The sequence below is a fragment of the Sorex fumeus genome, unplaced genomic scaffold, assembly GCF_029834395.1.
Source record: "Sorex fumeus unplaced genomic scaffold, SorFum_2.1 ptg000130l, whole genome shotgun sequence".
NCBI classification, from domain to species: Eukaryota; Metazoa; Chordata; class Mammalia; order Eulipotyphla; family Soricidae; genus Sorex; species Sorex fumeus.
In genome coordinates, this window is record NW_026606187.1 from 6208423 (window position 1) to 6221411 (window position 12989).

Consider the following 12989-nt stretch of genomic DNA (forward strand, 5'->3'; position numbering starts at 1 on the left):
GGAGTGATCCCTGAGTTCGGAGCCAGGCATGACCCCTTAGTATCATCGGGTGTGGGCCCTCAAAGTTATTCTTGTTGGGGCAGGTGAAGTGTCAGAACCAGTGATGCCCGGGGCTTACTCCTGGCGGGGTGCAGGGGACCCTATAGGGTATTGGAAGTGACCCCGTATTATCTCTCCAGCCCCATCTTGGGAAAAATTCTAACTCTGCCTCTCCCTTAGCTCTGTGACCCCGGGCACAATCATTAACCTCGATGAGCCTTGAACTGAGATTTCTAAAGTCAAGAGATGAGTAGGTGCCCAGCGACTTGGTGCTCGGCCTCAAGTCCCTCCTCTCAGGACACGCCCCGCCCCGGCTTCCTGCGGCTCTGATGTGGCCACTGCTCGCTAGGGCTCCGCACCCCTCCAAGGGGCCAGACACTCAGATGCCTGCACCCAAGTCACCCCAGCAAGGATGCCAGGAGCACTGTGCGGGGCGTCAGCACGAGGCCTCGGGAGCTGGGCGCTGCTTTCTCAGCTGCTGGCAAAGGGGGTCGGCAGGCAGGCTCCAAAGAGGTGAGCAACGTCGAGAAACAGGAAGGGGCCATTTGGTCTGGTCTGGATGGGATGACTTTTTGTTTGTTTTCTTTTTTGTGGTGCTGGGGCTCCAACCCAGGACTCCAGAAGGGAAAGCATGCATTCCAGCCCTCTGTACTGTCTCTCAGCCCCAAGAGAAAGACTTGCACCCAGCAGCACTTGGGAGCTACTCTCAGCTCTGTGCGGGCGGGGTGTCTCCCAAGAGTGTTCAGGGAACCATGTGATGCCAAGGACTGATCCCATCCATGCCTCCCACATCCAAAACATGTGCTCTGGCCCGCTGAGCTATCTCTCCAGCCCCAAGAGACAGATTCTCTAGCAACTGTGTACAAAACCCACCTAGGGGCCAAAACTCACCAAGGGGCCGGGGATATAGCTCAGCAGGAGAGCAATTGCCGGGCTTTGATCCCTGGCACCACAAAACAAGTAAATAAGTGAATAAAAGAGCCACCTGGATCCAGCCATACCTGAAGTCCAATATTCAGGAAAATGCAGTTAAGTCAAGAAAAGTCCCATTTTATCTCAAAGTGCTTGCAGTAAAAAATTATACGGGGGGGGGGGGGGGGGGGGAACTGGGGACATTGGTGGTGGAGAATGTGCACCGGTGGAGGGAAGGGTGTTTTATCACTGTATGACTGAAACTCAAACATGAAAGCTTGTAACTGTACCTCATGGTGATTCAGTAATAAAATGTTAAAAAATATTTTACCCCATTCAACTGCTGATAGAGGGGCCAGGGCGAGCACTTGCCTGGCATGGGGCTGACCCTGGTTCGGTCCCCAGTATCTCAGGGATTACTCCCTGAGCACCACCAGAATAAGTAACCCCTGAGCATCGCTGCATGTGGTCCCAAAACCAAACCAATGAAACGCGACAACTCGCAGCCAAGAGCCCAGCGAAGGCGCTGGCACTCACCTTGGGCACAGCCACCTGAAACATGATGTCCCAGACGGGCTGCGGGGCGGTGCTCATCATGGTCAGCAGCAGGACCCGCACCTCGGGGTGGCCAGGGGCCCCCGTCTGGGAGAAGTGGAGCAGAATTCGGAATCCATTGCGGTCATACACGATCACGGGAGGCAGACTGCCTGGAGGAGGAGGAGCAGGCAGAAGTATAAGCACCCCCACACCCCCCCACACACGCACCCGGAACTCTCCATGGCCTCCCTGTGTTGTGTGGAAAGTCACACTTGTCCCTGGCCCCCAGGAAACCCCCCTGAGCTCCCACACGCTCTCCCAACCTCCGACCACACCAGTATACTGCTGGCTCCAAACCTGGTGCCATTTCCAGGGGGAGTGCTGGTGAGCACTAAGGCCGTGTCCGAACACACCAGGAAATCCAGCCCGTGGTGAGCAATGACACAGAGCACGAGACGGCACACAGGTGCCAACAAGCCTCAAGCAGCACACACAGTGGCCGACGAAGCGAGCACAGCTCAATGAGCCCGCGGCAGGGCTTGGGGACCACACTGGCGGAGGCAACGATTCTCACAGGTGTTCTTTCAGGGAAGTATTTTTGGATCATTCCATGAAGCCAGTCAGTGGTTGGCAAGCAATACAAAATAAATCATTGTTTCATGATTTATTTTATATTGGCCAGAGCGATAGTCCAGCGGGGAGGGCGTTTGCCTTGCATGCAGCCGACCCGGGTTCCATTCCCAGCATCCCATATGGTCCCTCAAGCACCGCCAGGAGTGACTCCTGAGTGCAGAGCCAGGAGGAACCCCTGTGCATTGCTGGGTGTGGCCCAAAAAAGAAAATCATTGTGGGCTGTGACAGGGGCAGGCTTGAGGGGTGGTCGGGACCATGGTGGAGGGAAAGGTCACAGTGGTGGCAGGGCGGGGGGCTACTGGGACATGGATGCGTGTAATGGGTCATCATAAGCAACGGTGTTTAAACAAAGTGGAACAGTTCAATAGATCAATCGATAAAGCACCGGCCCTGCACGGTCTCTGTCCTTCAGTGCGTGTAAACACCCACCCCCGCAGAGAGCAAGCACTGTGGGCAGGGCGCTTGCCTTACATAGAGCTGATCCTGGTTTGACTCCCAGCACCCCATAGGGTCCCCCAAGCCCCATCAGGAGAGATGCCTAAGCATCTACCCAACGATAAAAGCAGCAGAATTCTTTAAATGGACACCTCAATGACACTGAATGACCTTCAAAGCAAGTCCTACGGGGTTTAATTTTTTATTTGGGGTGTGGGGCGGGGGGGAGAGGAAGAGGGAGGTCTGATGGGCCACAGCCAGCAGCGCCCTGGGCTGAATCCCGGCTCTGGACTCGGCTTGGAGGACCCTGGCTTGGAGGACCATGTGGGGTACCTGGGATCAAACCCAGGCGAGCCGCGTGCACGGCCAGCGCCCTCCCCGCTGTACCAGGGCTCCGTCCCCTCCCGAGAGAGAAAATGTTTCCGCAAAAGCACAGCAAAGAGACCCCAAAGCACCTCTCCCACCCTCTGCCCCCTGCAACCCTCCCTTGGTTTAGGGGCGGCTGACGCAGAGCGGGGAAGCCGAGCATCTCGGAAGGGGAAAGCCGGGGTGAAACTGCCACTTACTGGGCTTCACAGACTCCAGGGGGACGAAGACGTGAGCCAGAGGCGTGTTCTGGGAGGACGAAGAGGCCAAAGGGCCGGCCTCCCAGGACCAGCCCGGGGAGGCCTTGGGGCCGGGGGTCACCTCCTTGGGGAGACTCTTCTGTGAAGAGTGATTCCTGCAGAGAGAGTCGTGCACCCGGACTAGCCGAAGCCCAGGTCATGGAGACCCCCAGCACTGCACGGGCCCCCCAGCACACCAGGAGTGACCCTTGAGCGGCCGGCATGGAGCACTTCCCCTGCAGCCACGAATGCGCCCCCAGATGCAAAACAAAGAGTAGTAGGGCCAGGGAGCAAGCACTGTGGGCAGGGTGCTTGCCTTACATCGAGCCGAGCCGGGGTCGATCCCCACCACCCCATGGGGTGCCCCCAGCCCTCACCAGGAGAGATGCCTAAGCCCAGGGCGGGGAATAAGCCCTGAGCCCTACCAGGTGGGGCCCCCAAACCAAGGCTAGAGTCATGATACTAATTAAAGGTTAGTACCTAAACCAAGGCCATAACGATAATAATAATTAAGGGTTCATGCCCAAACCAAGGCTGTAACAATGATGACAACTAAGGGCAACAGCCGTGACCTCAAGGCCCCGCCGGTGTTCAATCCCAGCTCCACCTGATCTCCCAGCACTCCCAGGCACTGCCCAATGGCCACTAGCCCTGTACAGTGACCTCCGTAAAGATAAGAATACAGCACTGTGGTTTCTTGGGACGCGCTGGGGTCTGGTGGCAGGACACCGAGAGTGGTCTACAACCAGAGGCTATGCCAGACCCTTTCCTTAAAATGTATTTTCTGGGCTGAGTGACAGTACAGCGGTAGGGGGTTTGCCTTGCATGCAGTAGACCCGGGTCCGATAGCAGGCACCTGTGGGCCCACCAGGAATAACCCCTGAGCATCGCCATGTGCTCACACACTCACACACAGACACACACACACACACACACACGAATGTACTTTGTCTGTTTGAGGAGCCACACCCAGCAGTGCTCAGGAGACTGTGTGGTGCTGAGGACCAAGCTCAGAGCTCCCACATGACAGCCAGGCACTGTGCTCCCCAGCACCAGCCCCGAGCACTTCCTGCCCTGCACGTCAACAGCCAACACACGGGAGGATGCAAGTACGACATGTCACACAGAGGACATGAGGCCCCTCGGCTGAGCCCTGGAACCATCCCTCACAGGCTCTGAGGGAAAAGGCTAAAACCCGTGTCTCAGTTCTGCTGCAGGGACTCAGGAATCACCTAGCACCTGCCTCCAGGGGGTACCAATAGGAACTCAGTGAGAAAAGGGATAAGGACAGGCAAGGGCTGTGGTTCAGAGGGAAAGCGCGAGCCTCGTCAGCGGGAGAGCTGGATTCAATCCCCGGAACCAGACGAGCCATGAGCCACAGTGAGCACTCAGGATGCTCAGATGCACTGAGCACTCTCACCTGCTGTGAGCACTCGGGACTCTCGGCCACACGGAGCACTCAGCATGAGCACTTGGGACACTCAGCCACACTGAGTCTGTCACCCCTGATGGGGACAATAGGACTCTCGGGCGTGCCCGCGCCGGCCTCCCCCAAGTACTCACAGCGGCCTGGGAGACGGCTGTGGCGAGAGGAGGTCCAGCAAGTTCCGCTGTGCAGGCAAGCTGGGAGGCCCAGCAGCGCTGGGCAGGGAGGTGGCCAAGGGCGTCTGTTCCTTCCACAGGTCCTGAGCTGACACCTGACCAAGCAGGCATGGGGTGATGGGCGGGGGCTGCGCTGCTTCACGGGCACCCTTGCCCCACCTTAGACCACTTCCGGGGGCTGGGGGCAGAGGTTGTGTGCGCCCCCTCCCCGGGCACCAAGTCCCCTGAAGGAAGAGCGTCCTTACCTTGCTAGTGACCTGGGCGTCGCTGATGCCTGGGAGGAAGGCAGAGAGTGCAGGACACGTCAGGGCCTTTACGCAGGATTGGGGGGCCGTGGCGACGCACGCCTCAGAACAGCGGCCCCTATGCAGCGGCCTGGCCTCTGGCGGGGCCCGCTCTGAGGATGGGATCTCCCTCCCCAGCAGGACAAACAGCCCCGGAGCACCGCCCCCCTCACCGAGGGCTGCCAGGTCCTGGTGCAGCAGAGAGGGCACCCCCGTCCCGTCGGGCTCAGAGCCACTGTCCGCCTCCAGGTCAATCAGGGAGCAGCTCTCCGTGCTGGCTGCAGGGCTCTCCACAGCTGGACAGACAGACGGAATGGGGACAGTCGGACAGGGGCAGAGCCTGCACACCGAGCGCCGCTGCTGGCCTCTCCCGCGTCAGCAAGTCCAGAGGAACCTCCCCACCCAGCCGAGGGTCAGGGGAGCAGAGCCTGTGCTGGGGGCAGCATAGTGTCCCCCTCGGCCGGGCCCCTGGCAGCACTGAACCCCCCTCTACCTCACAGGCTGGCTGGGGGGCGCCCTGAGCAGTAGCCAGGATCACCGGAAGGCCGCGCCCAGAGCACGAACCCTGCCTGCGGAGACCCAGGCTCCATCCCGGCACCGCCAGGAGCCATCCCAAGCCTGGAGCCGGGGGTGGCCGAAACACCCCCAGCACCACCAAGCCTCCCCCCGCAAAAGAAAAAGAAAGAAAAAGCAGATCCGGGCTAGGGAGATGGAAGGCGCTCACCTCGACACCAGCAACTGGGGCTCAGTCCCCAGCTTATGGTCCCCCAAGCCCTGCCAGGAGAGAGCCTGGACACAGCACCAGGAGAAAGCCCTGAAAACAGCCTGGTGTGTCCACCTCCCCTTCCCCTCCACCCCCCCCAAAAAATAGGAAGGAAAAGGGTCAGAGTCATAGTACAGCAGGGAGGCTGTTTGCCTTGCATGTGGCCAACCCGAGTTCGATCCCCAGCATCCCATATGGTCCCCCGAGCACTGCCAGGATGATTCCTGCCTGCAGAGCCAGGAGTAACCCTGAGCACTGCTGGGTGTGACCCCCCAAACAAACAAATCCAGATCCCCAGGAGCCGTCTGGGCACTCCTGATTCAGATGGTCCCAGCCAGAGCTTTGCAGCTCGCCCGAACAGAACACTGCTGCCCCGCGCTCCCAGAGGCAAGGGATCCAACCCCAGGTTCCCCCCCCCCCCCACCTATCGCCAACGCTGGTGGCCACCAGACCCACGCTCAGAGCCTGGGGGCGAGCAAGGGAAGTTCCCACACCCCAGCCCTGTCACCCCGACCTGCCGGAGTCTCCGTGCGTACCTCTGGGGCCAGGTAAGGCTGCCCCGGGGCCGGCCGTGGGGGTCCCGGAGATGACGCGGCCCTCCACCACCTGCTTGTAGAGCAGGACGCCCTGCGTGAGGAGGTCGTTGGCCTGGAGGATCTCCGCTGTGGGAGGAGAGGAAGCTGTGGTGCCGAGCAGCTGGGCGCTGGCCATTATCACCGAGAGGCGTGAGGGCTGGGCGGGGCGCACACCTGGGGGTTCTGGGGGGGGGCTCGGAATCTCAGGCTCAGCAGTGTTTGCAGGGGCACACGGTGCAGGACCGAGGGGACCGAACCAGCCGTGTCCCCAGCTGGGCTGGGAGGTTGCACACAAACAACCCGAGGGCCCGAGGGAAGCCAGGCTGGGGCCCTCCAGGAGGAGGGAGGGGGCACCGGGCCACCCAGTGGCGGGAAAAGCCCCCAAGCTCCTATCCTGCAGTGCTCAGAGGCCCCAGACTCTGCCTGGTTGAGCAGCGTAGATGTCCATCACCTCCCCAGCCCAATCACTATCTGTTTCATCTTATTGTATTTATCTATGCTGGAGCGATAGCACAGCGGTAGGGCGTTTGCCTTGCACGCAGCCAACATGGCCGACCCGAGTTCGATTCCTCCGCCCCTCTCGGAGAGCCCGGCAAGCTACCGAGAGTATCTCGCCCGCACGGCAGAGCCTGGCAAGCTCCCCGTGACGTATTCGATATGCCAAACACAGTAACAACAAGTCTCACGATGGAGACATTACAGGGCCCGCTCGAGAAAACTGATGAACAACGGGCGGACAGTGACAGTGATTTATCTATATACTTTCCTTTTTTGGGTCACACCTGGCAATGCTCAGGGTGACTCCCGGCTCTGCACTCAGGAATCATCCTGGCGTTGCTCTGGGACCATGTGAGATGCCAGGGATCAAACCCAGGTCAGCCACATGCAAGGCAAACGCCCTCCCCGCTGTTCTGTTGCTCTGGCCCCTCTCAGTCTGTCTTTAGCCTTTCAGACGGCCTGGCCAGGCCCTCTATAACCAAACCTCCTGCCCCCAGCTCACATGACCAGCCACGGCCAATCGGCCCTACTCACGCAGGTTCTGAATGCCAATACTTCTAGGGCTCAAGGCGCTCAAGGGGAACAGAGAGCCCAGAGGGCAAAAGGAAAGGCTGAGCTCAACAGGCTAAGTGCGAGCTCGGCAGGCAGGAAGCCCGGGGGAGACCCGCCAGATCTCAGAGGAGGGAGAAGAAAAGGCCTGAGTGATGCTCAGAACACACAACCCAGGTTCAAACTCCACAGGGTTCCGTGAGCCCTGCCAGGAGCAATCCCTGGGCACAGCTAGGTATGGTGAAAAATAAAAAAGGAATGGGGGGGGGGGGGAAGAGAGGGGGAGAGAGAGAGAGAGAGAGAGAGAGAGAGAGAGAGAGAGAGAGAGAGAGAGAGAGACCGAGATCAATTAAGAGAGAGTGAAGTATATCAACCCACAGTTGTAACTTGGAAATCATCACTCTGGATAAGGGAGACTGGTGGTGGGAAACACTCTGTGAAGAGATGGGTGTTGGAAAATTGTATGTCCGAAACCCAATCACGAACAACCCTCTGTGTGCCAGGAGTGACCCCTGAGCACTGCCGAATGTAGGTTCCACACACCCACCCCGCCAAAAAATTTAAATACTGGTCATGAGGATGGAGCCCTGTACACAGCCGACCTGATCCCTGGCACCCTATATGGCCCCCCGAGCACCGCCAGGAGTGAGTCCTGAGAACTGCCAGTGTGACCCCCCAAAAAAGGGGGGGCGCAAGTTGGTAATTTTCAGTAAGAATCCATAGGAATCAATTCAGCTACTCTCCTTTTTACGGGTTCTTCCCCCCAAATAAAAAGTATCAACTGCGGGTCTGGAGCGATAGAAGAGGTGAGACACTTGTCTTGCACGCCCCGGGTTCAATCCCAGGCACCCCAGAAGGAACCCCACACACTGCCAGGAGTGATTCCTGAGCATGCACACACAAACACACACCCCAGCACGCACACAGTGTCCAGACAGGTACACAGGTACACACACACACACACACACACACACACAGTGTCCAACAGGTTCATTACCTGCATGCAGGTATCAGAACTCCCCAGTGCCCTTGCCCTCTGCTCCTCATGGGCCGGTCACTTAGGGGCCCACCCAGGCCCTAGACACAGTCATTCCTGCTACCCCGACCCCAGCCCTCCCAGCCCTGTCCCTCCTGTCCATTATCCCCCGACCCTGCACGATCCAACCCCGTCCCCTACTCTCTGCCGAGTTCACACTTAAGTCTCGACGATTCCCAGTCATTCCAAGCCCGCGCAGGCACTGAGCTTATCCAGACCCAAGGCCTCTGCCGCTGGGCTGGGCTGAGTCAGGGGCAGGGCCATACCGAGCGCGTCGTCGTCATCCGTGGTGTCACTGGCCAGGCGGAAGAGGGTGGGCCGCAGCTTCTCACAGCGCTCGTAGACAACCTGGGGAGAGAGAGAGAGTGGCCGTCACAGCCCCGGCAGGGCAGCTGTCCCCACCATCAGGGCGATGACAGGGGGACCTGGTCACTCTGGACGAGGACTGAATACTCAAAGGAGGACATGCAGGCAAGCGTCTCCGTGACACTACTGGGAGCCACAGGGCCTAAAAGCGAAAAAGACACAAGTGTCTGCCAGGGAGGCAGTAGAGGGGGACGGACAAGGGGGCGGGAGGGTAACGGGGGACTCTGGTGGGCAGAAGTGGACACCACGGAAGCGATGGGTATTCTGACACTATACCCCTGAAACGCAATCTTGAATAAGTTTGTAACTCTGTAATTCACAGAGACTCAATAAAAGAAATTTTTTTTTGGCTTTTTGGGTCACACCCTGCAATGCTCAGGGGTATTACTCCTGGCTCTGCACTCAGAAATTACTCTGGCGGTGCTTGGGGAACCATACGGAATGCTGGGAATCGAACCTGGTTCAGCCGCCTGCAAGGCAAACGACCTACCCGCTGTGAATAATACTTTTTAAAGGCACTGCAGCGCTGCCCTCCCATTGTTCATCGATTTGCTCGAGCAGGCACCAGTTAACATCTCCATTGGGAGACTTGTTACTGTGTTTGGCTTATCGAATACGCCACGGGGAGCTTGTCAGGCTTTGCTGTGCAGGCGAGACACTCTCGGTAGCTTGCCGGGCTCTCCGAGAAGGACGGAGGAATCGAACCCGGGTCGGCCATATGCAAGGCAAACGCCTTACCCGCTGTGCTTTTTTTTTTTTTTTATAAAGAAGCTGGCCCCAGCGCCCCCCTGCAGCTCTGGGAGACAGGCGTTTCACAGGAAGGTGAGGCTATTGAGTAACCAATTATTTAAGAGAGAATAAACGTGACAAAAGGCCTCCTGCTGGCCAGTGCCGCCCTCCCAGCTGCCCCAGGCCCCACTTCACTGTTTCTCTGAGACCGGGTTTCCTGGTCCAGCACGGGTTTCCTGGTCCAGCACGCCTCCTGCCCTGGGTGTCCTCCCGCTGGGACCATCTGGAAAGTGGCCCCTTCCTCACCCACGGACACCGCGCCCACCTTTTCAGTGTCGTGAGCTAGACGGGAGACACACGTGTGTGTGTGTGAACGGCTCAGCTTTCCTCTCTCCATGCCAAGGAGCAGAGGGAGTGACGGGCGAGCCGAGGGGCGCAGGGGCACGAGAGTACCTGCCTGAAGCAGGAAGGAGCCCTGTGAGCAGGAGCACAACCCGCTGCAGGCTTTTAAGAGGGGGTTTCCGGGGCCGGAGCGATAGCACAGTGGAAAGGGCAATTGCCTTGCATGCTGATGACCTGGGTTCAATTCCCAGCATCCCATATGATCCCCTGAGCACTACCAGGAGTAATTCATGAGTGCAGAGCCAGGAATAACCCCTGAGCATCGCCGGGTGTGACCCAAAAAGAAAAAAATAAATAAATAAAAATAAAGAGGGGGTTCCCAGGGCTGGAGCAATATAGCACAGCAGGTGGGGCGTTTGCCCTGCATGTGGCTGACACGGGTTCAATCCCCAGCATCCCATATGGTCCCCCAAGCACCGCCAGGAGTAATTCCTGAGTGCAGAGCCAGGAGTAACCACTGAGCATCGCCGGGTGTGATCCAAAAAGCAAAAACTAAATAAAGAAAGAAAGAGGGGGTTCCCAGGGGCCAGAGCCATAAAACAGTGGGACGGACATTTGCCTTGCATGTGGTAGACCCAGGTTCAATTCCCGGCTTCCCACATGGTGCCCAGGTACTCCCAGGAGTGATTCCTGAGCAAGGAGCCAGAACAAAACACTATCTCTGGGTGCCACCCCAGGGACTCCGGGTGGCAGAGCAAGAGGCAGGGGTGTGACTGACAGGTGTGGCCTGCTTGGCCGGCGGCTGTGGGGCTCAAGCCTCCCCCGGACGGCCCCTCCCTACTGAGTCATCCGCTCCCCAGGAACAGAGGGCACGGAGGACCTTGGGGGGTTGAGGGAGATGCCAGCTGCGCACCTGCAGAGCCGCCTGGTCTGGGGGTGCCTGGCCGGGCCTGCGGTACACGCTCAGCATCTCCTGCAGCGCCCGCACGTGGCTCCGCACTTCCTCCACCGCGCTGGCCCGCCGCGACGCCTTCTCCGACTTCTCCTGCTCCTGTGGGAAGGAAGGGCCCATGGCTCCAGGGGGCTCAGAGAGGTCCCTCGGCGGGGGGGTGGGGGGTGCTCTCCAGGCCGGGAAAGGATGCAACTGGCCGTGGGGCCGGGGATCACCCTCCTGCCGGCCGCTCGCACACAACTAGGACATCCCGCCCGTCCACCTTGCTGTGGGCCCTGGTGGGGGGGGGGGAGCGCCCACCTCCTTGACCAGGCTCTGGATCAGCTGGTTCGCGGCCTGCAGGTCCTCCGGGTGGCTGCTCTTGAGAAGCCGCGTCAGAAGCTGCCGAGCAAACAGAAGGGAAAAGTGAAGACCCTCCCCGCCGACCCCAGGACCACTGCAGAGCCAACACGGGGCAGGGCAACCCCCAGGCACCGACTTCCTCTCAGAGATTGTATTTTTTCAGGGGAACAGGGAGGCTGGGGTCACACCCGGCCATACTCAAGGGTCACTGCCGGTGATGCGCAGGGGCACGTGGGTGCTGGCGGGTCTTCCCGTTGCACGGCCACCGGTTTCAACGGAGTGGAGGGAGATGACTCCACCTACCCTCCCCGGGGAAACGGGCCAATCTGAAGACAGATGTCCAAGTGCTGAGGCCACCCTGCCTGTACTCCCTGAGTGCTGAGGGGACGCTCTCCCCCATCAGTGTGCTGAGAGGACGCTTTCCCCCCTGTGCTGAGGGGTCGCTCTCCCTAGTCTCCTGAGCACAGCCTGGGAGGCTCCAAGAAATACATCGGAACAAATAAGCAAAATCACCAGTGCTCTAGGGTCGCCGGAGATGCTTCAGAGTGACCCACGGGACCAGGCCTAGAACGTTCGGCTGGCTTCAGATTGGGGATGGCACTAAACTCACCTCGGCCCCACACAGTCCGGTCACCTCGCCACCTTCTCCCCCCCAGACACACGGGCCGAAAGCACCCACGCAAGAGCACCCACACGGGGCCCCCTTCCCTCACTCTAAAGGGCCTCGAGCAAGGACGAACCTTTGACTTTTCCTCATCCGCGTCAAAGATGGAGCTCTTGGGCCAGGGAGACGGCGGGGGCAAGATTCTATCCATGGGCAGTTTCGGGTCCTGCTTTATGATTCCTGAAACAAGCAGGTCAGGAGGTGAAGACGCGGCTGCTGCCGTGGGAAGCCCCATCAGCCCCCTCGGGTCCCCCGCCATCCACCCAACTCTGCCGCCGCCTCCCTCCAAGGGCCCAAAGCACCACCCCAGGGTGGGACATGACCGTGTCCCAACCAGTCAGCGGCCATGGGCCTCAATGGGCACCACTGGCCCTTCCGGGCCGGTTCACATCGTCCAGCAGGACCACCCGCAACGCCGCTGGGCTTCCCGGATGCAAGCGCAGGGAAAGCTGACGGCAGGTACCGAGGGGACACACTCTACAGCCCACGACACAGGGCGGCGGAGCAGAGAGGGACATCAGCACAGCAAGTGGGCGGCGGAGGACGACAATCTCAGGAAGGGCGGCGCCTCCAAGGATTTCGCTCAGCTCAAAGCTTTGTGAGCTCCTGGCTGCTGATTTGGGGCCACAGCCGGGGTGCTCGGGGCCGCCTCCCAGCTCTGAGCTTGGGGTTCACGCCTGACGGTGCTTCAGGACCCTTAGGGATGCCGAACCCTGGCTGGCTGCCTGCAAGGTCAGTGCCCTCCCCACTGCACTGTCGCTCCAGCCCATTTTTCTGAACTTTTTACAGGCAGAGGTGAGCCAGCAAGACAACAGGCGGGTCCTGCAACATTAGAGGCACAGGCCCTTCATGGAGGTCCTGCTCTGGGGTGCCCTCCACAATGTGCTCTCCCTGCATACCCCTGACACAGGATGGGGGGGGTGACCAGGGGGCCAGAGATAGCTCAGTGGGAGGACGATGGCGTTGTCCGCAGCCCACCCTGGCTCGACCCCTGGCACCCCACATGGTCCCTGAACACCGCCAGGAGTGATCCCTGAGCAAAGCTGGGCACGACCTCTCCACCCCAAAATTAAAAATAAAAAGCAATGGGGCTGGAACAATAGCACAGCGGGTAGGGTGTTTGCCT

At 59.5% G+C, this 12989-nt stretch overlaps 1 protein-coding gene across 1 annotated transcript in view; it reads right to left on the reverse strand.

Moving 5' to 3' along the window:
• Positions 1–12989, reverse strand: part of GGA2 (golgi associated, gamma adaptin ear containing, ARF binding protein 2) — a 28591-nt gene that overhangs the window by 1609 nt on the left and 13993 nt on the right. The window contains exons 6-15 of the mRNA XM_056138844.1: positions 11940–12043; positions 11158–11238; positions 10819–10956; positions 8735–8816; positions 6347–6472; positions 5221–5343; positions 5009–5037; positions 4725–4858; positions 3123–3277; positions 1489–1658 (exon numbers count right to left, since the gene is read on the reverse strand). Coding sequence (XP_055994819.1) covers positions 1489–1658; positions 3123–3277; positions 4725–4858; positions 5009–5037; positions 5221–5343; positions 6347–6472; positions 8735–8816; positions 10819–10956; positions 11158–11238; positions 11940–12043 — 1142 coding nt within the window. The remainder of the gene's footprint in view (positions 1–1488; positions 1659–3122; positions 3278–4724; positions 4859–5008; positions 5038–5220; positions 5344–6346; positions 6473–8734; positions 8817–10818; positions 10957–11157; positions 11239–11939; positions 12044–12989) is intronic.